General features: G+C 37.8%; 7 protein-coding genes across 12 annotated transcripts; 4 read left to right on the plus strand and 3 right to left on the minus strand.

The window, feature by feature from the left end:
• Positions 1–384: 384 nt before the first annotated feature.
• On the plus strand, positions 385–3,013 carry LOC9302380. Its single transcript, XM_002864557.2, has 3 exons — positions 385–494; positions 1,189–1,323; positions 1,407–3,013. The coding sequence occupies exons 1-3, from the start codon at positions 448–450 to the stop codon at positions 2,902–2,904; spliced, it is 1,680 nt and encodes a 559-aa protein (XP_002864603.1). The 5' UTR covers positions 385–447; the 3' UTR covers positions 2,905–3,013.
• On the minus strand, positions 2,987–6,378 carry LOC9300680 (mitochondrial uncoupling protein 2). Its single transcript, XM_021016046.1, has 9 exons — positions 6,012–6,378; positions 5,423–5,641; positions 5,232–5,310; positions 5,000–5,133; positions 4,821–4,919; positions 4,153–4,257; positions 3,487–3,561; positions 3,320–3,406; positions 2,987–3,207 (listed from the first exon to the last, which is right to left on the minus strand). The coding sequence occupies exons 1-9, from the start codon at positions 6,090–6,092 to the stop codon at positions 3,169–3,171; spliced, it is 918 nt and encodes a 305-aa protein (XP_020871705.1). The 5' UTR covers positions 6,093–6,378; the 3' UTR covers positions 2,987–3,168.
• A 357-nt stretch (positions 6,379–6,735) lies between these two features.
• Positions 6,736–10,793, minus strand: LOC9302381 (neutral ceramidase). Of its 3 annotated transcripts, none has more exons than XM_021033902.1 (10): positions 10,507–10,793; positions 9,982–10,341; positions 9,695–9,903; positions 9,275–9,604; positions 8,935–9,157; positions 8,522–8,792; positions 8,320–8,445; positions 8,156–8,219; positions 7,904–8,064; positions 6,736–7,820 (listed from the first exon to the last, which is right to left on the minus strand). In XM_021033902.1, the coding sequence occupies exons 2-10, from the start codon at positions 10,290–10,292 to the stop codon at positions 7,266–7,268; spliced, it is 2,250 nt and encodes a 749-aa protein (XP_020889561.1). In that variant the 5' UTR covers positions 10,293–10,341; positions 10,507–10,793; the 3' UTR covers positions 6,736–7,265. The 3 variants fall into 3 exon arrangements, with proteins under 3 accessions (XP_020889561.1, XP_020889556.1, XP_020889559.1); XM_021033897.1 differs by having other exon boundaries at positions 8,935–9,199; XM_021033900.1 differs by having other exon boundaries at positions 8,935–9,199; positions 9,281–9,604; positions 10,507–10,791.
• An 80-nt stretch (positions 10,794–10,873) lies between these two features.
• Positions 10,874–12,107, plus strand: LOC9302382. 4 transcript variants are annotated; one of them, XM_021033917.1, is made up of 4 exons: positions 10,874–11,227; positions 11,363–11,405; positions 11,596–11,749; positions 11,985–12,107. In XM_021033917.1, exons 1-3 carry the CDS (start codon positions 10,946–10,948, stop codon positions 11,724–11,726), a joined length of 456 nt encoding a protein of 151 aa, XP_020889576.1. In that variant the 5' UTR covers positions 10,874–10,945; the 3' UTR covers positions 11,727–11,749; positions 11,985–12,107. The 4 variants fall into 4 exon arrangements, with proteins under 4 accessions (XP_020889576.1, XP_020889572.1, XP_020889570.1 ...); XM_021033913.1 differs by having other exon boundaries at positions 11,838–12,105; XM_021033911.1 differs by having other exon boundaries at positions 11,596–11,745; positions 11,838–12,105.
• Positions 12,108–13,360: 1,253 nt separating this feature from the next.
• LOC110230574 (zinc finger BED domain-containing protein DAYSLEEPER-like) lies at positions 13,361–14,401 on the plus strand. Its single transcript, XM_021033918.1, has 2 exons — positions 13,361–14,087; positions 14,170–14,401. Exons 1-2 carry the CDS (start codon positions 13,760–13,762, stop codon positions 14,229–14,231), a joined length of 390 nt encoding a protein of 129 aa, XP_020889577.1. The 5' UTR covers positions 13,361–13,759; the 3' UTR covers positions 14,232–14,401.
• Positions 14,402–16,321: 1,920 nt separating this feature from the next.
• On the plus strand, positions 16,322–18,135 carry LOC9300681. The gene is made up of 2 exons (XM_002864559.2): positions 16,322–17,079; positions 17,677–18,135. The coding sequence occupies exons 1-2, from the start codon at positions 16,631–16,633 to the stop codon at positions 17,900–17,902; spliced, it is 675 nt and encodes a 224-aa protein (XP_002864605.2). The 5' UTR covers positions 16,322–16,630; the 3' UTR covers positions 17,903–18,135.
• Positions 18,136–18,189: 54 nt separating this feature from the next.
• Positions 18,190–21,226, minus strand: LOC9300682 (probable serine/threonine-protein kinase BSK3). The gene is made up of 10 exons (XM_021029466.1): positions 20,957–21,226; positions 20,646–20,854; positions 20,376–20,511; positions 20,010–20,143; positions 19,780–19,885; positions 19,588–19,673; positions 19,279–19,467; positions 19,025–19,189; positions 18,778–18,891; positions 18,190–18,690 (listed from the first exon to the last, which is right to left on the minus strand). The coding sequence occupies exons 1-10, from the start codon at positions 21,036–21,038 to the stop codon at positions 18,442–18,444; spliced, it is 1,470 nt and encodes a 489-aa protein (XP_020885125.1). The 5' UTR covers positions 21,039–21,226; the 3' UTR covers positions 18,190–18,441.
• Between the last annotated feature and the right edge of the window lie 715 nt (positions 21,227–21,941).

Consider the following 21,941-nt stretch of genomic DNA (forward strand, 5'->3'; position numbering starts at 1 on the left):
ATGAAAGATATGTACATTAATTAGAAAGGTCATGCATTTATCTGATTTATATATGACAACCTCAATTGAAATTGTTTTGTCGTTTTTTGAAATCACGTTTATAAATTTGTGAGCGTTTCTGATTCTGACTCCAGTTTTGATTCTGGATATTTCCAGTGAAGTTTATATAATTTGTAAGAACAAACTAGACAACAAATGGCTAGATGTCGAAACTTGAAACAAGAAATATCCCACTCGTCAATTATAGTTTCATAATTTAATAATCAAAGTTTGATACTTGTCCCATCAAAACCTATTTTTCCTCATTGGCCTGTTTCTCTCAAATCTTCAATAAATTCTCTATATATATGAGAAACTTTGAACCTCAATTTCACCTTACTCATCTTCTTCATATATTAGAGTTCATCTCTTTGGTTCTAAAGAAAGAGAAAGAGAGAGGAAGAGAAAATGTTGCCAGGCATTCTTTTATGCTCAGTTAATCCTAGGAATCACAGGTAATCACTTTTGACTAATATAATTTGTTCTTTTGATTAAGTATGATGTGTTTAAAGTGTTTGTTTCTCTTAACATGGGTTTATTGATAAAATTTGGATTCATAAAAGGGGACAAGAATTTTCTATATGATTTGGTTTGGATTAAGGCATGATGACTTTATGGGATCACTTTCTCGTCCAATCAAAAGAGAGATTTACAAAAAAAGATACTTGAATAATTACCACTTAATAATGGCTACTTTCTTAGAAGGTATAGAAAGGATAAAATTTATGTTTAAACAAATTTAAACTACATAATCCATTTTTGTTTCTGAAGTTTATAAATGATTAAGAATAGAAAAGCTATCTATACATATTTCAAAAGGGGAAAAGAAGAAATGTGATAAACGATATGATGCAAAATTAACTTTGGATTAAAAAAAAAAATGAAAAATGAAAGAGGACGACCATGTGCAATAAAAGAAAGTTGTGGAAAGACCCAAAACCTTTTTCTCGAGGGCCCAAAATCGAGGTAAAGCTTTTTTACGAGTCACTTGGATTACAATTTTTTTAAAAAAGTCAGGGGTCAAAACTGATAAGGGGTAATTCAGTAATTACGTATCAGTTCTTATTGCTCTTCTTCTCCCCACACTGATAGAATAATCAGAAATTCATCATTCAGTGGCGTTGAGTTGGTTTCTCTTTGATTGTGCAGCAAAAAGAAGAAGATTGATCGAGAGAGCTTAGAAACTGAGCCCAAAGACATTGACTACTGGCACTCTGTTCAATTCAATCGAGATCCTCCGAGATTTGCTCTCAAATCAGAGAACACCAATCACCATTCCCGCAGGTAATAAAGCTTCTTTCACTTCCCAGATGTTTCATTCGTTTCGTTGTTGATTTCTGATTTTTTTGAACGGCGTTTTGCACTAGGAGCGGCGGCGAATTTGGGAAGACGAAGAAGCGAGGAGAAATGGCGAACAAGGTTTCTAACTTCTCGGATCTGATTCAACGAGTTACTGCGTCTTGTTTGTTGCATCCGCTCGCCGCCGGCCGGCAAGATCTCGCTGGAAACCGCCGGGAAGAGTACGATACTGAAGAAGAGGAGAATGAGGGGGAGGGAGAGATTCAGTACGAAGACGCATTGGAGAAGGAGAATGGTAAAGATGAGACTATTAGGGCTAAGACCGGAAGGAGCGGCGTGAGTGTTGAGGCGTTGCAGGAGATGGAGATGGTGATGGAGCAAGTTTTCACAGCGGCGGCTGCTATGAAGAGAGCTTACGTGGCGCTTCAGGAAGCGCATTCGCCGTGGGATCCGGAGAAGATGCACGATGCTGATATGGCCATGGTGGCTGAGCTGAGAAGGATTGGTTCGTTGAGGGAAAGATTCAGGAGGATGAGAGGTACCGGAAGTGGTGGTCGGCGGAAAAACGACGCCGGAAGAGGGATGCTGAGAGAGGCGGTGGCGCCGTACGAGGCCGTTGTGAAGGAGCTGAAGAAAGAAGTGAAGGTGAAAGATACTGAGATTCAGAATCTGAAGGAGAAAGTCAAAGTGGCTAGTTCTATGGCCAACGGTAACGGAGGCAAGAAACACCGATTGCTTTCAAGCCGGAAAGTTAACTGCACCACACAGATCGCTGTATCTCCTGTGCCGGAGTTATTCGAGATGACTACGATTCAGGTGAAAGAAGCATCAAAGTCTTTCACAGGGATTCTATTGTCACTGATGCGAGCTGCGCATTGGGACATTGCAGCGGCTGTTCGATCCATTGAAGCCGCTTCAGCTTCATCAGACGGAATGTCGGCTTCTTCGTTTGCATCCTCGGTGCAGTCCTCTGTCCCGAACCAGCACGCCAAATTTGCTCTTGAGTCTTACATCTGTCGGAAAATCTTCCAAGGATTCGATCACGAAACGTTTTACATGGATGGAAGCTTATCTTCTCTTATCAACCCGGATCAATACCGCCGTGACTGCTTCGCGCAGTTCAAAGATATGAAAGCAATGGATCCTATGGAGTTGCTAGGGATCTTACCGACTTGCCATTTTGGTAAGTTCTGCTCAAAGAAGTATCTTTCGATCATTCACCACAAAATGGAAGAGTCGTTGTTCGGGGACTCGGAACAGCGGGAGCTGGTTCTAGCCGGTAACCACCCAAGAAGTCAGTTCTATGGAGAGTTCTTGGGATTAGCTAAAGCGGTCTGGCTGCTTCATCTTTTGGCGTTCTCGCTCGATCCATCCCCAAGTCACTTTGAAGCAAACCGAGGAGCTGAGTTTCACTCTCAGTACATGGAGAGCGTCGTGAAGTTCTCGGATGGCCGTGTTCCTGTGGGTCAAGTTGTTGGGTTTCCTGTTTGTCCAGGATTCAAGCTTAGCCATCAAGGGAAAGGATCAATCATCAAATCCAGAGTTTACTTGGTTCCAAGGGCTTAAAACGGTTTTCATTGAGTTCACTGTTTCTTAGGAATATATTATGGCGTTGTGTTGTTTAAGACAATCTAGCTTTGGAAAAATCTTGAAATAAAGAGATCGTTCATATAAAGAGTTCTTGCAAACAAATTCAAAATTGGATATGTTTTTATATTAAGCTAAATAACAAAGCTCACATAACATAGAAGTATATGTTTTAAATTCTAACAATTTAGAGGTTTTAGAATTATGTAATAAGGTATGGTTTTTCTACGAGGGATCTCGAAATCAATCGTACAGGACTTCTCTTAGAAACACTTTTTTCACCTGTCACATAGTAAAGATGAAACAGCGAGAACAAGATTAGTAAAAAGAGCAAAACTCAAATTGATCATCATCATCAAAAAGTAAATGAGAATAGGAGAAGAACCGAATTTACTTGTTCTAGTGTGAGGAACATAATGGCGTTCCAGGTTCCTAGCCGTGTAAAATTCGGGAGAAATCCTTTGTAGAATGCCATAATCCCCTATAAATAGGCAAACAAAACATTCATGATTGCATCGAAAGAGAGAGATTGGTAAATGTGAACTGGAAATAAATACCAACCTCGGTCTTCATGGTTTTGATGAAGCAATCGACTGTGTTTCGGTAAGTAGAGTCTCCCATCATTCTAGATTTCACCTGGAACAACATATATAAAGAAGAACCATGGCCGTTTAAGACAAATACCATCAACCATTTTATTTCCTTCAGTAACAAGTTAATATTGCAACTGACATTATGTTCTTTTTCCTCTACAATCTTTAACAAGTCAATATTGCAACTGATATTATGTTCTTTTTCTCTACTATCTAATTTCTCCCTTCGTAGAGCATTACTATCTAATAATGCTGCATTTACCAAAGTCAAATCACCAAGCAAGAGGTCAGAAACATAAAAGTGTGGAAGACACAAACATGTGAGACGCTACATCAAAGTCACTTTCAAAGTAGTCCAGTGTCCATTCTATAGCCTTGTCCTTGAAGAGATATTATGTGATTAATACCCACTCTTTGCCACAAATCTATAAATAGAACTCAGTCAGTACTAAGTCCCTTTTGTTTGTTCCCAAAAGGAACAATGATTTAGGCACTTAGCACTTTCGTTTTCAGATCTATCACTTCTCACTGAAAGTTATTTTAGATACTACCACTACCAAAAATGATGAGAGGCTACAACCAAATAATCTTGTAATCTTGTTGTTGATTTATAAATTACGAAATGAATGCTTACCACATCAATTGGAGAACCAATGCAGACAGCGAAGAAGCCTGCAGCTAAACCAGCTAGTAGATGAGTCAAAACACTGTCTCTGAAGAATGGAATTTTCATAATTGTCTGCATATGTATGGAAGTATTAGAACAAACAAAGACTAAACAAGCACCAGTAGAATCCCATGTTCTAAAAATCCCCGCCTAACCCCGATTACTCCCCGCTTAATCGCTAGGCCCACCCTCTCCGCCTCGATTAATGACTAATCCCCTAAAAAATCAGTAACCCGATTATTCTTCGCCTAATCCGATTACTTCCCGCCTAATCCGATTATTTTCCGCCTAATCTTACATACCCCGATTATTTTTTAGATTGCAAGTATAAAAAAAAAACATTTTATTTTTGTTATTCAATCATTTGAATTGGGAGTTTGTGATGTTTTACATAACTTGTGTTCAAATTTTAATAAAAATCATAAAAAATTGTTTTTACTGTAATTTTGAAAACAATATTGGATTAATATATTTTAAGCATATTAAAATAACCCTAAAACTAATCCCTGATTAATCCCCGATTTTAATCCGATTTTCCGATTAATCGCTAGGCCCATGCCGAGCGCCCGACTAGCGCCTAGCGATTTTTCAAACAAGGGTAGAATCCAACAAAATTCTTGAGAAAGAAATATCACCTCCTTTATTTGATCATAACTAGCTAACTCTGCAGCATTTACAATAGCATTCCGGGCAATGTTGGGACCAAGTCCAGTCCATAGCGCACTAACTCCTTCCTATTTTATAAATCAAAAGGCTATAACACTCTGCTAACCAAGTCTTTTTGATATTGTTATTCGAAGATTAGTTTACTAACCAGCTTAACTATGGTGAAATAAGCGTCTACAGCTCCTGCATAACGCCTAGGAACCCCAGCCGGTAATTTTCCTTCTGACTGAAGCCGAACTTTAACAAGATCAGTTGGATTAGCTACAATAATAGCTATAGCTCCTGTTGTCACACAAGAAAAAAAAAAGATATTCACTTAATTATGTCAATCTGTCACCGAAATTACTTCCAATAGAATCAAAATTCAGAACTGAGCTCACCGGTTAACAAAGCTGCAAGAATCTTTTGATATAATGGAATATCACCAATAAAGTCACTTCCAACCAAAAATGTCTTGACCTATCCAGATATATCAAAGAAAACAATTCATCAGATACAATCCTAAGAGAGTATTCACACAACAAAAAAAAAAAAGAAAAGCACCAGAGAAGGAAAGTAATGTGATACTCACAGGCTCATATAACCCAATCCTTAAGCCACCATAGATACATTGGCGATGCAGTCCCGCAATCACACCTTTCCAAAGTCCCGAAATACCTTCTTCTCTAGCTATGGTAGCTAGAGTACCAATTGAACCTCTATACTTAGGCAAATTCTCACCATCTCCAGTAGGAATCTTTCTTTGAAGCTGAAGCCTTACTTTGGCTGTGTCCAACGGTATAGTACATAACTACAAAATCACTCATAAAACATGACTCAGAATTTGACTAAAGACTACAAAACAAACACATTAACACACAAAAAAGTAAAATTTCCAAAACACTAAACCTCCTGAGTCTATGTAGCTCATTTCAATAAGTATAACAAAAATTCCCAAAGAAAATGGACTTTAAAGTCGTAGAGTAGACCATTATAGGTTAGCTTCTTAATCTTCTAAAGCTCAATTTCGAAGATTCAGCAGAAAAACAGTAAATCTAAGGTAACATTTCTCTGGATTGTTCACCAGTGACAGTGATTGATCGAATTCTAAGAAAATTCAATGACTCAAAAACCGAAAAGAGAGGAATAATAATCTAATCTCGCACAAAAGAGAGAGATACCTCTGCAAAACAAGCAGCGAAAGCGCTACAAATGAAGGTTTCAAGGAAGGAAATCTCGATCCTGGGTTTGAAATCGGCCATTGTTATGCTTCTCTATAAAAAGATGGGAACAAGATAAGCGAAATCTGGGGAAGCACCGATTGGGCTAAATGCAAAAAAAAAAAAAAGAAGCTAAAATTTTAGTTGCTCTACAACAAACGACGATGATTGATATAATAATCTTAAAAAGGGTTTCTCAACAATATAATGATTAGGAGTAGTAATAAAGAAAAGTGAGATCGAGATTTAATGGCGTAACGAATTCAGAACAAGTACACAGTCTCTCTCAATCTCTCTCAATCTCTCTCTGGTGTTTACTATTTTCACTCCAAAAGTTTCTCTCTTTTTTTTTGTACGTCACTTCGTCTGGAAGGTTATGTATCAAACTTCGATATTCAGAACAAAGGCACTAGAGGAACAAGAGAAATGGTGAATGGAGCAATGGTGAATGGAGCTCAAAGGTGTTTTTGCAGAACCAAAGTGAGTGGTTCTTCTATAAACGTCAGGTGATACGGTGGTTCCGATCCGAAATGACATATTCGCAACCACGGGGGCGTTAATAAGCTTATTTGCTTGTGAGTTGTGTCAGGTGGTTGGGGACAATCAAGATTGCAAGACAATATATATATATATATATATGCATCATGCATGTTTTCATACGTTCGATTTCAGCAAAAACAAATAATTCAAAAATCAATATAAAAAGAAAATCTTATATGTTGATGGGTTTAAAACATGATATCACTTTCTCTCTCGAGCAACAAAAGGATAGCAAAAGAAATAGCGACAAAAGGATAGCAACAAAAGATCAAACACAATTTCTTACCTTTCTGCAAAGGCTCCCTGACTTTATCAACCTAAAATCCGAAACAAAATACCAAAGTCCACTCAAATTGTGAAGAAACGACTAATAGAGGAAAAAAAAAAGTGCTTAAAAGACTGATTAAAGAAGAAAGCCATAAGAAGAAGAAGAAGATTACATCGGTGGATGCTGATGATTCCTCTAGCCCTTTGCCCATGGAGAAAAGTATTCAAGAAAAGAGCGACTGCTACAGACCTACAGGCTCCAGTAATAAAGTCTGCTGCGTATTTTTTTACTCTTCTTTTATCCTTGTTTAAGCTAAGCTTTTATGGGCCATCTTCTTTTGCTTAAAATCTATTGATCCAACTATGGAGTTGCTAGGGATACGTATAAAGACCATTCACGTGTTCATTTCAATATACAACAAAGGCACTAGATGAACCAGAGAAATGGTGAATGGAGCTTATAGGTGTTTTAGCTGAACCAAAGTGAGTGGTTCTATATACACCAGGTGATGCGGTTTCAGGGATTCTCCATTCGATAGTCGCTGTGCTCTGCGTGCTGAGTTTGAACGGTCTTGACCACTTAAACCGGAGGCAAAAGTCGTCGTCATCGTAAACGGGTACCCATGTCTCTCTTCCCTCGAGCCACCTCTCAACAAGCGCAAAAGTCCCTTCTGTCATCAGATCATTTCTCGGGTTAGCTGACCGGAATTGAACCGTCACTACGTCAGTTCCCTTTTTAAATTTGGAAAACCGAGGAACATCCGATATGACATCTCCAAATTTAGTTCCAATTGGTGTCATATCCGCAACCACAGGTGTTAGTAAGCTTATTTGCTTCTGAAGTAGGTCGGGTGGCTGCGGCCCCGGGTCTGTGGTTTGGCCAGATAGAAGATCATTTGCTAGTTTCTTGAACTCTTGAATGTATCCGCTTAGCGTGTGAGGTCCATACAAAGTCGATGCACCCTGACAGAAAAAGAAGTAGAGTTGGTTTAAGAGCAGGAAATCAAGAAAGATCCAAGCTCTTCCTTCTTATCTCAGCCTCTGACCTCATATCTCTGAACTTGGTATTCCTCAAATGTGGCGATATACTGCGAGTACGAATTGGTTAGCCCAGCTATGACCACGCTAAATTCTCCTCCGTTGCTGCCTTCCTTAAGCACTGTTTTCACAGCATCCCGGAGTCGCCTCCCTGCCATTGTTGTGAATTCTTGCAAGCAAAACCAAAGAGAGGAAATTACTAATGTTCTACATCAGTCCTAATATGATTTTTTTATTCTTTCTGGGAGAGTCTGGAATACCTCCGGGGACGCAGAGAATCACTAGCTGGCCAATACAGAGGATCTGAACTGGTAATATCGACGGCTGAAAATGGATTTAAGGAACGGTTTTTCCACACAAATAGTTAAGTGGTAATCCATTTCAGTAAAAGCATAAGGGTGAATGATAAACAGATTATGCTCACCGCCCAGTCGTATGGTTGTTTCATTTCACCGGTATCAAGCAATATGGGTTTAGGTCGCTGGCACCGGGCCTGTTCTTCAGTTGGATTCTTGAGAAGGTTCCTTACAAGCCTCCAGAAAGGATTTCCCTAGACACAAAGTCACAACATAAAGTATAGTTCTAAACATCTTATAAGCAGGTTAGGAAAAGAATTTGTGTTTTACCTGATCATCTCCTTGTTTAAAGTCAAATGCTCCAGGTCCATCAGTTGTTCCTGCAGCAAAACCAAAACCCATTGCAGCTGGACATGTTTTCACAACTTTGGAACCTCCATTTTGTCCATTAATCGTCACTTCAAGCTGAGAGAAATCAACAAATGCATGACGATAGTCGACTTTTCCTTGTATCTCCTCAGAGGCTTTAGTGAAAAGATCCGCAGCCTTCTTGAACTGCCTCTCTCCAATAAGGCGCGTACTCTCAACTTCATCAGGGTAGCTGAAACATTTAGTCATGCCAAGTTATGCATCTAACAGGCTTGGATCTCAAGTACCTTATTGAACTGAGAGAGAACATAATTTTCTATGATTGGTTATTTGCATTTCTGAAAGGAAAGTGTGCAATTAAGAATAAGATGTACCCTGGTCCATGGCCGTAGCACTGTTCATTCTTTCCACCACAAGTACTGTGGTTGAAGTCACAAGGAAGGCCTGTGTCTATACAGAATGCTCCCAACACGTTCGGACTAACATCACCGCAGTTAGTTTGACAGAAGGCAGAGACAAAGATAGGTTTGTCAGCGTGTCTGAATCCACTTCTGACCCGCTTAGCAACGCTTGACATCTTTGTAACGGTTTTACCGCCTGTAGACAGTAACGAGGATGCCATTTCCATCAAATCTTGATCTGCAATGAAAGCAACAAAAGATAGTTCAACAATAACACGCCATTACCAAAACTCTTGGAGCTATTATTACTTACACTCACCATGAGGATCTGTGATTATGCTTGAGACCCTTCTATGAGATTCAAAATCATTTGATGCGCGGCAGTCTTTTTGTTCAAACCAGTCTTCCATGAGACGTGCTGCAGTGCCTTTGTTGTCCCCACTGATCAAGGAATTTGTACGGCTCATCGAAGTGCCATGAGTTGCAAACCAATTGAAACTACCCACTGGACCCCATTGATCATCAACGAACTTGACAAGTGTCATCTCTTTATCGACATCATATTCATATTTACTACGTTCATGTGCCGGATTGTTAAGGTATGCGCTGGGACTACGGTTCACACCAGCTTCCAAGAGCTCCCCTACAAGTTCAGCTCCAAAAGAAATGTCTTCAGAGAAAGCAACATGTAAATGAATTATTAAAAAAGTGTGCCACAAGCTGAATCGCTCACCTTTGTTGATTAAAATGGACCCGGGACGGAGGTTTTCATGAGCTTGTATGATACTTTTCTCTATACCGTCCACAAGAACATTGAACGACTGATGAACAAACCCGAGAGATGTAACTAAGTACAGAATGTATTGGAGATAACCCCCTGGGCCAGCATGAGTATGAGTTCCACTAATTGCAACATTTTCCTCAGTATAAAGCTCACCGTACCTTCAAGGAAATTGAAATTGAATTAAATATGCTTACAAGAGTATGTTACAAACTTACAAGATAGACCTACCTACCTACCTCTGTTTCAATCTTTCAATCACTTTGATTGTCACAAGCTGTGAGGCCATACCAGCATCAAGATTAACAAAAGCAATCCTTTTCTTGTATGGCTCAGCCACGATGAACGCGCGAGCTCTAAGCCTGAAGTGAACACCGGATGTTACTTGTTCCATGTTAGCATATCCCATCATGTTGACATCAGCTGCAGGTCCCGTGATGTCATAGCTTCCAAGACCGATCAAATAATCGGAATCCGAAAATACACATATGATCTTCAACAGAAATAGCAAGAACAATGTGCAGTGCATAGACACAGACCGCCTCGTCATCTTCACACTCAATGTGGAGTAATCAATTCTTTCTCATTTTTGGTCCTTCCTATAGAAGAAGCATGCCAAAGTAAGCAACACAAACAAACAAACAAACACAAACGCACATCTTTCATGAATCTCAAGTATTAAAGCCAAGAAATTATCCAACCTGAACAAGAACAAGCAGTAACGCAACCCTTAAAAAATGATTTAAACTGATGAACACACTAACCGCAACTATGAAGAGCGACCCATTTGCAGGAGCTTATAGAAACTGATTGATGTGAATGCTATGAAGCAAAAAAAAAAGAAGCAATAAAGTATCGTCTTTTTTTTCTGGAGGAGAAATTGGAACAACGATCAGACTCTGAAAGTAAGAGTAAAGTGTGAGGAAAGTTCTTACTTTTAAGGTTGCGGAGAAGGAAAGCTTCTTAATTTGAGCTGTTTTAGCGTATCCGTCGTTCTCAATTCGATTTCTAAATTTTCAAAAGTTTGGATTTTTTTGGGAAAATTTAGTCAAAATGCAAAAGTGATGGGGTCATATTGTAATTTATTAAATATTATTGGGTCTGTTTGTGAATAAACCAATATTTGGGGTTTCTCTCTCTTCAACCTCAGTCGCCGATCTTCAACAGTGGCTGCAACAAGAGAGAGAGAGAGAGAGCGATACAATGGCGATGACTCTTATGAAGAGAGCAATATCTAGAACCGAAACCGTCGGTGCTTTCAGACTCTCGCTTAATCTCCTAAGGAATTTCTCTGCGGCGCCGGCGGCGGCATCTACTCCGGCGAGTGAAAACCCTAGCTCCGATGCGAATAAACCTAAACGAAGAAAGAAGAAGAATTTAATCGAAGTCGCTCAGTTCTTACCTAATTGGGGAATCGGATACCATATGGCTAAAGCTCACTGGAATGGAATCTCTTATGAAATCACTAAGATCAATCTCTATAAGGTTCTTCTTCTTCTCTTTCATGTTTGGATTGAAAAGTTTACATTTTTCGTCTGCTAAGAAAACGTTCCTATTACGAAATCATTTGGGGCTTCTTTATCTGATTTGGGTTTTGTTTGATTCTGGATTCAAATGCAGGATGGTAGACATGGAAAAGCTTGGGGAATTGTTCACAAAGATGGTGAACTTTTGTTCCTCATTTGTTTAGTAATACTATGTTTCTATGCTCATTGATCTCAAAGTTGAAGCTTTTTGTCATGTGTATGGGGTGGAGTAGCCATAACTGGAACTAGATAATCACCATTGCATTGGTGTTGAAGTTTTATGCAGCTTTCATGAGAGTAACGTACATACATATTCTCAAAATGCAGGATTGCGAGCTGCGGAAGCTCCAAAGAAGATAAGCGGAGTTCACAAACGGTGTTGGAAGTATATCCCAAACCTGTCAAAGACTGCTCCTGCAACAAACTCTGCAACCGCTGCTGATGTCCAAGCTGCCTGAACTGTTTACTTCCATTGTTGTGGGTACTTCTCCATATATCTGTTTGCGGTTTCTTTTTATTGGGAAGATACAGTTGTTGTGACTTGATAGTTTCTTTGAATTCGTCGATAGCTGTGTAGGAAATGATCCATAATCTCGGATGATGATCGGTTGTTCGTTCTTCTTGTTAAGACTTTGCACTTCTTGCGTTGGATTTTGCTGTGCCTGCATCACTGAGCCTAGGGTTTTGCTACTATTCAGTATGAACTTGTTTTGTAGGAGATCTTCTGGTTTTAAACATGTAATAAACGACCTCAATTACGAGTGGCAGGTTTTAGTTTCTGTCTCCAACACTTTTGTTTTTTCATACTACATATGAATTAGAACGAAACTTAACTGACATTTTCTTCCAGAATTTGGGGAAGCTCAAACCCAAATCCCAAATTTTCAATATTTGAAAGTCTCCATGTCGCTTGAGGATGAAGACATGTGAAAAGGATATGATTTAATAGTCTCCTCTTCGACACAACATCTTTGTTTCTTTGTTCAAATAATACATCTCTTGCAGTAAAAATCAACTTGAATACCTCTCCTGATCTTGTATAGTGTCGCTTTATCGAATCTTCCATGTTATGGAATGGAAGATAGTCTTGTTGGACCAATTTTACATTTCTCCCAATTTCCGTGGACTAAATTGCATCACAGACTCCAAAACCATCGTTTTGATTAACTTTTTAATGAAAGCAGTTTTTGGTTGAACCAATCTTAGCCAAGTATCAGGAATCCACATATGAACCAATCCATATGATATATCTAAGTCCTTGCTTTAAAGGATATCTTCATGTCAGCAAAGACCTCTCGTAGAGCTGTCAAAATGGGCGGGCCGCCCATGGGCTGTCCGTGTCCAACACCTAATGGACCGGTCATGGACAAGCCCACTTTGACATGACCAGTAATGGACTGGACTATAATGGATATGGGTTTTATTGGACTGGACTCTAATGGAATTGGGCGGCCCAATAGACAAAAAATGTTAGGTCAAATGATTTGGGGGAAAAAATGAAAAATCGTCAAAAGACTCAAAACTTTCTAAAATCGAAAATCAGAGCTTCTCCGGCGATTTCTTCGCAACAGAGCTTGACGTGAGTGAGTCTAGAGAGCAAGCATTCCAAATGTGTGTTGATACTGTGGGAGTTGAATCTAAAGCAGGGCTGTTATTAGATGTATCTACAAGATGGAATTCTACACATCTAATGTTAAAGAGAGCCATCATTTACAAAGAAGCATTCCGGCATCTTTCTGAAGTAGATGCAAGTTATCAAAGTTGTCCATCCACTACAGAATGGGAGAGCTGAGTTAATTCATGAGTTCTTGACCCCATTTGCAGAGATGACGAATTTGATCTCTGGATCATCTTATCCAACGGCGAATTTATACTTCATGCAAGTATGGCAGATTGAAATGTGGTTAAAAAGCCATGAAGACCACTATGATGAAGTAATCCGTGACATGGTGATTGGTATGCAAGAGAAGTTTGGTAAATATTGGAGTGAGTACAGTGATATCCTTGCCATTGCGGCAGTGTTTGATCCTAGACTGAAGTTCCCTATGTTGGAGTATTGCTTCAATACACTTGATGCTTCCGGTTCTAAATCTAAGATTGATCACTTGCATAAGAAGCTGAAGAAGCTTTTTGATGTCTATAAAAAGAACCCAAAGAAAGCTGCTGGAACTTCAGACTCCACAGTGGGACAAAACATTCTTCCAGGATATGATGTAAGTTTCTCTGTGTAAGAAGTTTTAAAACTCTGTGAAGGATAATGTGTCAGAAGTTTCTGTGATTCTCAGAAACTGTGCAAGTATAGTCTTTGTCTTTAACTCATTCTGTCTTTAAGTATAGTCAAATGGTTTCTTAAGTATAGTTTCATCAAAGTGTATTGGTTTCTCAGAAACCGTTTCTGGTATGATTGCTGCAGGTTTGTAGTCTCTGTGATTCTGTCTTTTAAGGATAAAAACTCATCATTTTCATGTATTGATCTGTGTATTGTCTGTCTATGCAGGGGTTTTATGCTTTTATTTCTCAGACGGCTGGTGCTAATGGAAAGTCCGCATTAGACAAGTATTTGGATGAACCTGTTTTGGATATGGTGGCCTTTAAGAGCATGGATATATTGGCTTATTGGAGAGACAACGCAAACCGGTTCAAAGAATTGTCTGCTATGGCCTGTGATGTCTTGAGCATCCCCATTACAACAGTAGCTGCAGAATCTTCATTTAGCATAGGAAGCCGAGTCTTAAATAAGTACATGAGTTCACTTCTTCCTTCAAATGTGCAAGCACTGATTTGCGCAAGGAATTGGCTACGTGACTTTGAAGAAATTAGTAAGTGTTTGTGCTTATTTTCTTTTGTCATATTTGAATCAATTTGAATCTTATTGCAAAGTTGTTCTTCTGCTGTACTTAGGTGTTCCAGTTGAGTTCCTTGATGAAGACAAAGGTGTGAAGGAAGGAGAAGAAGAAGTTTAAGACATTTGTGAAGGAAGTAGAAGAAGAAGTTCACATTTGAATACTTTATTGCTATGATTTGCTTTTGGATTTGATACTTTGTTGCTTTGATTTGCTTTTGTATGTGATACTTTGTTGTTTATTTGGATATTTGTCTTAAACTTTTGGATTGAATTTGAGATTTTTGCAGATTTTGGCGTTTTTCATAATTTGTTCTTGTGGTGATCAATGGACACCAATGGACACCAATGGACAGCCCATTAAAACATGGGCTATAATGGGCATGAGCTATAATGGATATGAGCTATAATGGACATGGACATTATTTGTCCATAACTAAAATGGTCAATATTGGACCGGGCTAATGGACGTGGACAGCCCATTTTGACAGCTCTAGATGATGGGTTAACCAGAGAACCAATTTTAAAATATCTTTCAGTTCAGTAAACTGTCTTGATTGGTAATAATAATAAAAAAAAAAAAAAAAAAAAAAAAAAAAAAAAAAAATCTCTTGAATTTGACCAATCAATCTCTCCATACTTGTTAGGCTAGAAGGGCCCTATTGAACCAGTTCAAATCCATGAAGCCCATCCCTCTTTTAATTTTTATTTTGGCCCTGTATATGTTATCCAAGGCATTTTCTGATTCTCTTCTATCAAATTGTCAATACTCAATACAAGGCTATCAATTTTTTGGTATCAAGAAACAATTTCATCAAATATATGAATTGTCTTGAAAGTTGATACATCGAATATATTCAAAAAAAAAACAACAGGTCTCAATTAAAGAAGGTTGCTGTTTTATAGACCAAAATGACATTATAAGCTACACACTTTTGACCCAAAAAAGGAAAAACAAAGGCTACACTGTTCCATGATAACAAAACAAAAAATGATTTAAGAAAAATTGAGAAATTATCAAAAACATTTTTATATATTTTGTCAATAATCATGTTTATACATAGGGTCGAAATTAAAATATTTGTACTGTTACTGTAGCTGTAACTATATTGAACCCTAATTTATAAATTATAACTACGTTTATACAAATATGTAGTATAATCTAGTCAACTCAAATATGATTTTAAAAAAAAACAGGAGAATTTCAAAGAGCTTGTTGGTGAAATAAACAGACTATTTAAAATCGAAAAAAATAGACACATTGATACTGTTAAATTACTCAGCTTCTATATGTAACTTCAAATTTAATAGAATACAATTTTTTTTTTAAAACTACTGTTCTTAACTACTGTGTATAAATGAAAATAGCATTCCAAATTTGTTCTTTTATTTTTTTTCTTTGGAACAATAATTGTTAAAGAAACGGTAAGTTTCCTTCCAGCCAACATTGTTACATCCTGACACAGCCACTGACATTGACAGTGATTTTTATGTTTAGTTTCATCAATACCCCTCAACTTCTAAACATTTTCATTTTGACACCTCATGTTTATATACTTTTTAACATAACCCAACACTATTGAATATATGTTCACAGTCCAGAGTTCACCAACCCACATCAAATCAAAATCAGTTTAAGCTTAAATTCATTATGATATATTTTCTTGTATAAACAATCCAAGTAATGTACTAACTACTAAGTGTCGAATGAAACTTTATAGAAGCAAAGTACTTAGTTTTTCACGCTATGAGTAAAGTACTAAACACCACCTCTATAAATTTTTGTTGGAAAAAAAAATCTAACTTATTGAAGATAACAAAAAAAGTACTATAATAAACGCTTTTTCGTCCTATTAATGTTCTAACTTTGAAGTAACGTGGATATATACTTCATTAGTAAATCTATAACTTCTTTTTGTTCAGTTTTGTTTCTTAAGTAACAATTAATATTTTAGGAACTGTAATTATATTGTGATTGAATTTGATCATAGATTAACTTAAACTTCAATAAGAAATGTACTTTGTAATTAAAAAAAAAATCTACTCGTACAAAAAAGAAGTACATACAATCGTTTATTCAAAGATAGATATGAAAAATTAAGTGGAAATTCAATGTAGAATCATGAGTTAAGAATCCGTACCACGGGATCTAACAATGTTAAAAAGCACCCACCTTGTTTTGATATATCTTCCAAACTTGAGGGAGACAAAAAAAAAAACCAACAACAAGTAAAAAAATTTGTCTTAAAAACCAAAAAGATAATAATAATTAAAAAAGAACAGAACAGAAGCTGCTCTTTTGTCCAAAGCTTCTTCCTTTCTCTTTCTCCAACATTTCTTCTCTGCAAGTTAAAACTTACTAAAATAAAATAAATTAATAAACCCTTCAAGACAAAATTAGCTTTTTTGTTTTTTTTCTTTTTTGGTTTTTTATAATTTTGTTTTTGTTTCCTCGTAAAACCCATGAGTGACCCCTTTGGTTCTTCCTCTTTGCTTTAATCCTCAAGAAAGAAAAAAAAAATGCCTTCTTTTGCTTTTGGATCTCATCACCATTTGGCGAATCCTAGAGACTCGCCGTACTCCGTCGAAATTAGCGTCGACGGTGACTCCTCCGACTTGGATTCTTTGTCTGAGGTTGATTTAGAGTCCGGCGGTGTACCGGCGCCGGAGAAAAAGCTACATTCCTGTGGTAAGAAGAGGAGAACAAGGAGGAGAAAGAGGAGGAAGAAGAAGAAGAAGAAAGGTGGAAGAGATTGCAGGATCTGTCATCTTCCTTTAGAGACTAACAAAGAAGCTGAAGAAGAAGAAGAAGAAGAAGAAGAAGATGATTCTGATGAAGATGAAGATGAAGAAGAAGAAGAAGAAGAGTATTATGGTTTGCCTTTGCAATTAGGTTGCTCTTGTAAAGGTGATTTGGGTGTAGCTCATAGTAAGTGTGCTGAGACTTGGTTCAAGATCAAAGGAAACATGTAAGTTTCTTTCATTTCTCTTCAAGACTTTATATTCTTTTTTTGGAATTCTGCAAAATTCTACAGATTCTGTGAACAAAAATAGTAAAGGATGAAACTTTATGAGGAAACAAAAGTATTTGCTTTTTATGTACTTGGAGTTTTTTTTTCCTTCTTGTCTGATTTCTAGAGATCCATATGATTGCTTCTTAGAAAGATTGTCTACTGAAGCTGGAATCTACAGTTTTTGTGGCCACCAATTGTTGTCAACTTGTGTCTCATGTTCTTATTTTCCTGCACATTTTGGATTGATTGTTTGTTGTCTCAATTAAAGCCGGTTTCTGTGATTTGCTTCAAAACATTCAGTTTTGAAGTGTTGATTTTGCAGCTGCATTGAGAATCTTGTAGTTCCTTTTGTTGAGACAGTTTGAATTTTACCAATCAAAATTATATTCATAGCTCTGTTTAGCTTCTGTTTCTGTGTCTTTGCATTGTCTTAGGCCGTATAAACCGGTTAGAATTACACCTCTTCTTGTATGTTTACAAGATGAAGCAAGTCTCCAAGGCCAAGGGCTTTACTGATTAGCATTTATCATATTGTTCTATGAATCTGAGCAGGACATGTGAGATATGCGGCGCAATGGCTCTAAACGTGGCTGGTGAACAATCAAATCCGGAGAGCACTGCCTCTACCCATTCACAAGCAGCTGCGGCAGGACAATCTCAAACTCAGACAGAGCCACGAGGAATCTGGCATGGTCGCCCTGTTATGAACTTCTTACTTGCTGCTATGGTCTTCGCCTTCGTTGTTTCTTGGCTTTTTCACTTCAAAGTCCTCAAGTGAAACGTTTTCCATCTCTCTCTCTTTCGCCCACCCGCACGCGCTCACTCTTCTCCTGTTCTTGAGCCGCTTGCAATTGCTGAATCAATCCCTCCTGTTGCTTGATTATTCACACGTTTTGTAGCTGTAAAAACTTGGTAGTGTTTAGATTGTTGTAACTTGTGAGATTTATGTATAATATTATCCTCTGTTCCGGCTTGGTGAAAACCTCTGTGTGGTCAGGAGGGTCTTAGATCTTTTGGTTTCAGACACAAACATCTTTGGCTTTAAAAACTATAAATACTGGACAATAGTTGTGATCAATCTGTTTTTGTACTTCAGATGAAGAAATTAGTTTGAAAAAATCACATTTAAGGATCTTGTACTTAAATGAGAAAGATCCTTCTTTTCTTGATTCAAATGTGATTTGAATCATCTCTTCAAATTGGAAACCACAAATTTAAGATAATGCTTCAAGAAAACAAAGACAACGAGGCTTTCTCAGAATCCAATCAGAAAACGAAGAAGACGGAATATAGAAGAAACCTATACACTTGAAGTTTTCAGTTTCTGTTGTTCTGTTTCTTGGCTTCCAAGGAAGTTCCATCTTTTAGGGTTTCACAGGCGTCTTTATCCATTCCAAGGCTGAAGAGAGCAGCAGCCTGAAGATAGAAAGCCGTTGGCCATTCAGGAGACACTACTTGCGCCTGCATTGCATCACCAAGAGCCTCTTGAGGCATATTGCTCATCAAATAACACAAACACCTCCTTGCAAAAACTGTTGGCGATACCATTGTACCATCTTCGATGAACTGCAGATACAATAAGACGGACTGAGTCGAGTTCCCGGGGAATTATGTTTCTGGGTTTCAAGAAAGTAACCACTTTCTGTTTCTTACCTGCGTGTAACATTCAACGGCAGTGACAAAGTCTTTGCCTTTGAATGCCGCATCTCCTTGTTTCTTTGAGTTTAGAGTCTCCTGAATCTGGTCGGTCCACACTTGGAACGAGAGCTGTATTGCAAATAAAACACGAACCTCAATGTAAGACTAAGAACTTTTTTTTTCTCAACAAAGCTCTACATTTGAAGGTCAATAGGTCATTGACCTCATAGAAGATGAAGAAGCTTCTTGTTCATGTACATACCTCATTTGCTACGCCCTCGTCATCTTTGTATCCCACCTTTTCAAGAATTTCATGTATCGCAGTGAGATCAAGTCTTGAACAAGCGTCACCAAGAGGGGTTAGCGAAGTTGTTTCCTTTGGAGAAGTAGCTCCATGTGGAATCCCCATTAAGACATAAGATGGAATCTGAAGAAAACAACAGAGATACAGAACAAGACGAGGAGTCAGGAGACTTATATGGTTGTTACATTAAAGGAATGTGATTGAGTGCATACATCAGTTTCTTTCTGAAGAGGAGCGAGTGAGGACACGAGAGATTTCACATTTGGCCTTTCACGAGCTTCATACTGCAAACAACGGGAAGCTAAACGAACCAAATCGGTTCCATCATCGTTTGAGAAATGACCGTCAAGACACGAGTCCATCAGCATCAGGAAGTTCTTGCCACGAATCAGATCAAGCGCCTGCAGAACAATGATAGAGCATATGGAACTTAAATCAACATTTTCTGGGATCAAGGAGAAGAAGCTAATAGATCAAGAACTTCCTTCCAAGAGATGTTGAGACATGTTTGGTGCACTTACATGGCTTGGTGGTATGTGTTTGCCGCTGAGAAGATCTAGCAACAGCGTTCCAAAGCTGTAGACCACGCTCTCCGGAATCACTCTTCCTTAAGAGATTAATAAACAAACATTGATTCATCAGATCAATGACTGTGACAAACAGCAAACACATAACTTGACGCCATTGCATCTCATATGATATAAGTAACTGACCTGTTCTTAGGTATTCAGGAGGTGTGAAAGCCAAATTTGTACTGTAACTCTTCCCATCCCTACTATTCTTCATAAGACCGAAGCAAGATAATCTCGGGTTACCATCCTGTAATCAAGATTATAGAAACATTATCAGAATCCCTAACCAGCAACTTATACGAAAATAGAAACATAAATCTGATCAACACCAAGAAAGAGATAAGAAAGATGATAGTAAGCTCGAGATGGACCTGGTCAAACAAGATCCTGTAAGCATTAAGATCGTGATACAAGGCGCGACCTTTGCTGCTGCAATACTCAAGTGCTTGTGCAAGATACAAAGCCACTCTCAACCTCATAGACCACTTCATTGGCTGGCTATCCCCTACATATCATCACACATTTATTAAGTTCCACCATTCTTTTGCAGACAAAATTGAATTCTCACACCAATAGTAACGAAACCGATGATTCTTTCATCATAAATAACATATGAGCGTTTAAAGTCTTGATCTTTTGTCCAACAAGAAAATCCAGAAACAAGAAGCTCCATCTAAATCTCCTAAACACTGTGTTAGAAGAGTTGCTAATCTCTTAAAGATGATGAAAAGCCTTACAATGGAAGAGATGCTTAGAGAGAGTTTCAAAAGGCATAAACTCAGCAACGAGCAATCTCTCATCTCCTTCACAACAGAATCCAATCAAATTCGCCAACCTCTCATTCCTCAACTGCCCAACAGCTTTTGCTTCTTCCTAAAGAACAATCAAATGAAACAGTAAACAACAACAATAAACCACTAAATGCAGCAGGGTGTTAAATTGAAACGTAAATGATAGAACCCATCAACAGAAATGAGTAAAGGAATCAAATTTACGAGAGTTCGTACAAGAAATTGACGAGTATCAGGCCAAGCGGATCTATTGAAGCGTTTAACAGCGATCCATCGGTCATCCTCAAGTCTGCCTTTATACACAACATTAGGAGCTTTAACACCATGTTCGGAGACGATACTGTCCGTAGAGAATCCACAAGTAGCAGCTCGTAGTTGGTCGAAACTGAACTCTGTAAACGACGGCAAATCGTCTGTTCCGTTATCTGTCGGAACAAAAACAAAAAAACTCAAACTTTGTTAGATAGAGAGAGAGTGTGAAAATGCGGGAAAGGTAGAGACTTTAAGTAAGAAGAAGTGGTTATTACCAAGATCAGAAGCGTCGTTGTGAGTTGATTTGAGATGGGTCGGCCACCAACAGAGAGAGAGCTTAGAGCAACGAGGTCCCATTTTGGGTTTCAAAGATTTAAGGAAGATAGAAAGATTTCTTCTTAGCTAAACTCGAAAAGCAAAAACCTTTTTTTTTTTGGTAAGAGAAGAAGTCGAGAGAGATTTAAGAGAAAAAAAGGTTTTGTTTTTTTTTTAGTTCTCGAGGAGAAAGGAATCTGTAGAAAAATTTATATAGCGCACGTAGTGGGGAAGAGACACAGTGGTGAATCATTGAAAAACGTTAAATTTCTTGAGCAATTTTTTTGAGTGTTTTACTTGTGGATCCAATGTTTCTCTCTCTCGCTTTTTTACTTTTGTTTTTTCATTAAATATCTAACATTTTTACATTTTTTCACTTTTTCTAAATGTGGAATGTTGAGTTCAAAACTAGATTTGAACTGAACTTTGATATACATTCTGATAGCGTTAAAACTAGGCCTGGGCGTTCGGATTTTGGATCGGATTCGGATCGGATATATTCGGATTCGGATAATTTGGGTATGAGAGTTTATTATCCGTTCGGATTTTATGACTTTTCGGTTCGGTTTCGGTTCGGATATATTCGGATTCGGATAATTTGGATAGGAGAATTTATTATCCGTTCGGATTTTATAAGTCTTCGGTTCGGATAGATGTCGGATTCGGATCGGTTTTTGGGGAAAAAAAACTGAAAAATTCGTTTAATCTTACTAAAAATTCGTTTAATCTTACTAAAATTTGGTTAAAGTTTGCAAAAATATGTATAATTTTAACAAATATAACTAAAATTTTTCCGAAATCTAGGTTATTTAGGAAATTTTTGTTATTTTCTATAAAATTACAACTAAATCTAACTAATATTTTTAGATATATAATTTTATTTTCGGTTTTCGGATATCCTTTCGGTTTTCGGTTCGAATCGGGTTCGGTTCGGGTAATTCGGAT

This window comes from Arabidopsis lyrata, assembly GCF_000004255.2.
Source record: "Arabidopsis lyrata subsp. lyrata unplaced genomic scaffold ARALYscaffold_8, whole genome shotgun sequence".
In the NCBI taxonomy this organism is placed as follows: Eukaryota; Viridiplantae; Streptophyta; class Magnoliopsida; order Brassicales; family Brassicaceae; genus Arabidopsis; species Arabidopsis lyrata.

What these genes read in the sequence shown, in the direction of transcription:
- LOC110230574 (XM_021033918.1), top strand. Translation starts at nt 13,760, where the DNA reads ATGCAGGGGTTTTATGCTTTTATTTCTCAGACGGCTGGTGCTAATGGA. An exon ending in ACGTGACTTTGAAGAAATTA is followed by an intron (nt 14,088 to 14,169) that starts GTAAGTGTTTGT and finishes TGCTGTACTTAG; the next exon opens with GTGTTCCAGTTGAGTTCCTT.
- LOC9302382 (XM_021033917.1), top strand. Translation starts at nt 10,946, where the DNA reads ATGGCGATGACTCTTATGAAGAGAGCAATATCTAGAACCGAAACCGTC. An exon ending in CTAAGATCAATCTCTATAAG is followed by an intron (nt 11,228 to 11,362) that starts GTTCTTCTTCTT and finishes ATTCAAATGCAG; the next exon opens with GATGGTAGACATGGAAAAGC. An exon ending in GGGAATTGTTCACAAAGATG is followed by an intron (nt 11,406 to 11,595) that starts GTGAACTTTTGT and finishes CTCAAAATGCAG; the next exon opens with GATTGCGAGCTGCGGAAGCT.
- LOC9300681 (XM_002864559.2), top strand. Translation starts at nt 16,631, where the DNA reads ATGCCTTCTTTTGCTTTTGGATCTCATCACCATTTGGCGAATCCTAGA. An exon ending in TTCAAGATCAAAGGAAACAT is followed by an intron (nt 17,080 to 17,676) that starts GTAAGTTTCTTT and finishes GAATCTGAGCAG; the next exon opens with GACATGTGAGATATGCGGCG.
- LOC9300682 (XM_021029466.1), bottom strand. Translation starts at nt 21,038, where the DNA reads ATGGGACCTCGTTGCTCTAAGCTCTCTCTCTGTTGGTGGCCGACCCAT. An exon ending in AACACATACCACCAAGCCAT is followed by an intron (nt 19,468 to 19,587) that starts GTAAGTGCACCA and finishes ATTGTTCTGCAG; the next exon opens with GCGCTTGATCTGATTCGTGG. An exon ending in CCGTTGAATGTTACACGCAG is followed by an intron (nt 18,691 to 18,777) that starts GTAAGAAACAGA and finishes TTGTATCTGCAG; the next exon opens with TTCATCGAAGATGGTACAAT.
- LOC9302381 (XM_021033897.1), bottom strand. Translation starts at nt 10,292, where the DNA reads ATGACGAGGCGGTCTGTGTCTATGCACTGCACATTGTTCTTGCTATTT. An exon ending in TTAAACAAGGAGATGATCAG is followed by an intron (nt 8,446 to 8,521) that starts GTAAAACACAAA and finishes CTTTGTGTCTAG; the next exon opens with GGAAATCCTTTCTGGAGGCT. An exon ending in AACAACCATACGACTGGGCG is followed by an intron (nt 8,220 to 8,319) that starts GTGAGCATAATC and finishes ATCCATTTTCAG; the next exon opens with CCGTCGATATTACCAGTTCA.
- LOC9302380 (XM_002864557.2), top strand. Translation starts at nt 448, where the DNA reads ATGTTGCCAGGCATTCTTTTATGCTCAGTTAATCCTAGGAATCACAG. An exon ending in GTTAATCCTAGGAATCACAG is followed by an intron (nt 495 to 1,188) that starts GTAATCACTTTT and finishes TTGATTGTGCAG; the next exon opens with CAAAAAGAAGAAGATTGATC. An exon ending in ACCAATCACCATTCCCGCAG is followed by an intron (nt 1,324 to 1,406) that starts GTAATAAAGCTT and finishes GTTTTGCACTAG; the next exon opens with GAGCGGCGGCGAATTTGGGA.
- LOC9300680 (XM_021016046.1), bottom strand. Translation starts at nt 6,092, where the DNA reads ATGGCCGATTTCAAACCCAGGATCGAGATTTCCTTCCTTGAAACCTTC. An exon ending in TCGCTGCTTGTTTTGCAGAG is followed by an intron (nt 5,642 to 6,011) that starts GTATCTCTCTCT and finishes GTGATTTTGTAG; the next exon opens with TTATGTACTATACCGTTGGA. An exon ending in GTTATGATCAAATAAAGGAG is followed by an intron (nt 4,258 to 4,820) that starts GTGATATTTCTT and finishes ATACATATGCAG; the next exon opens with ACAATTATGAAAATTCCATT.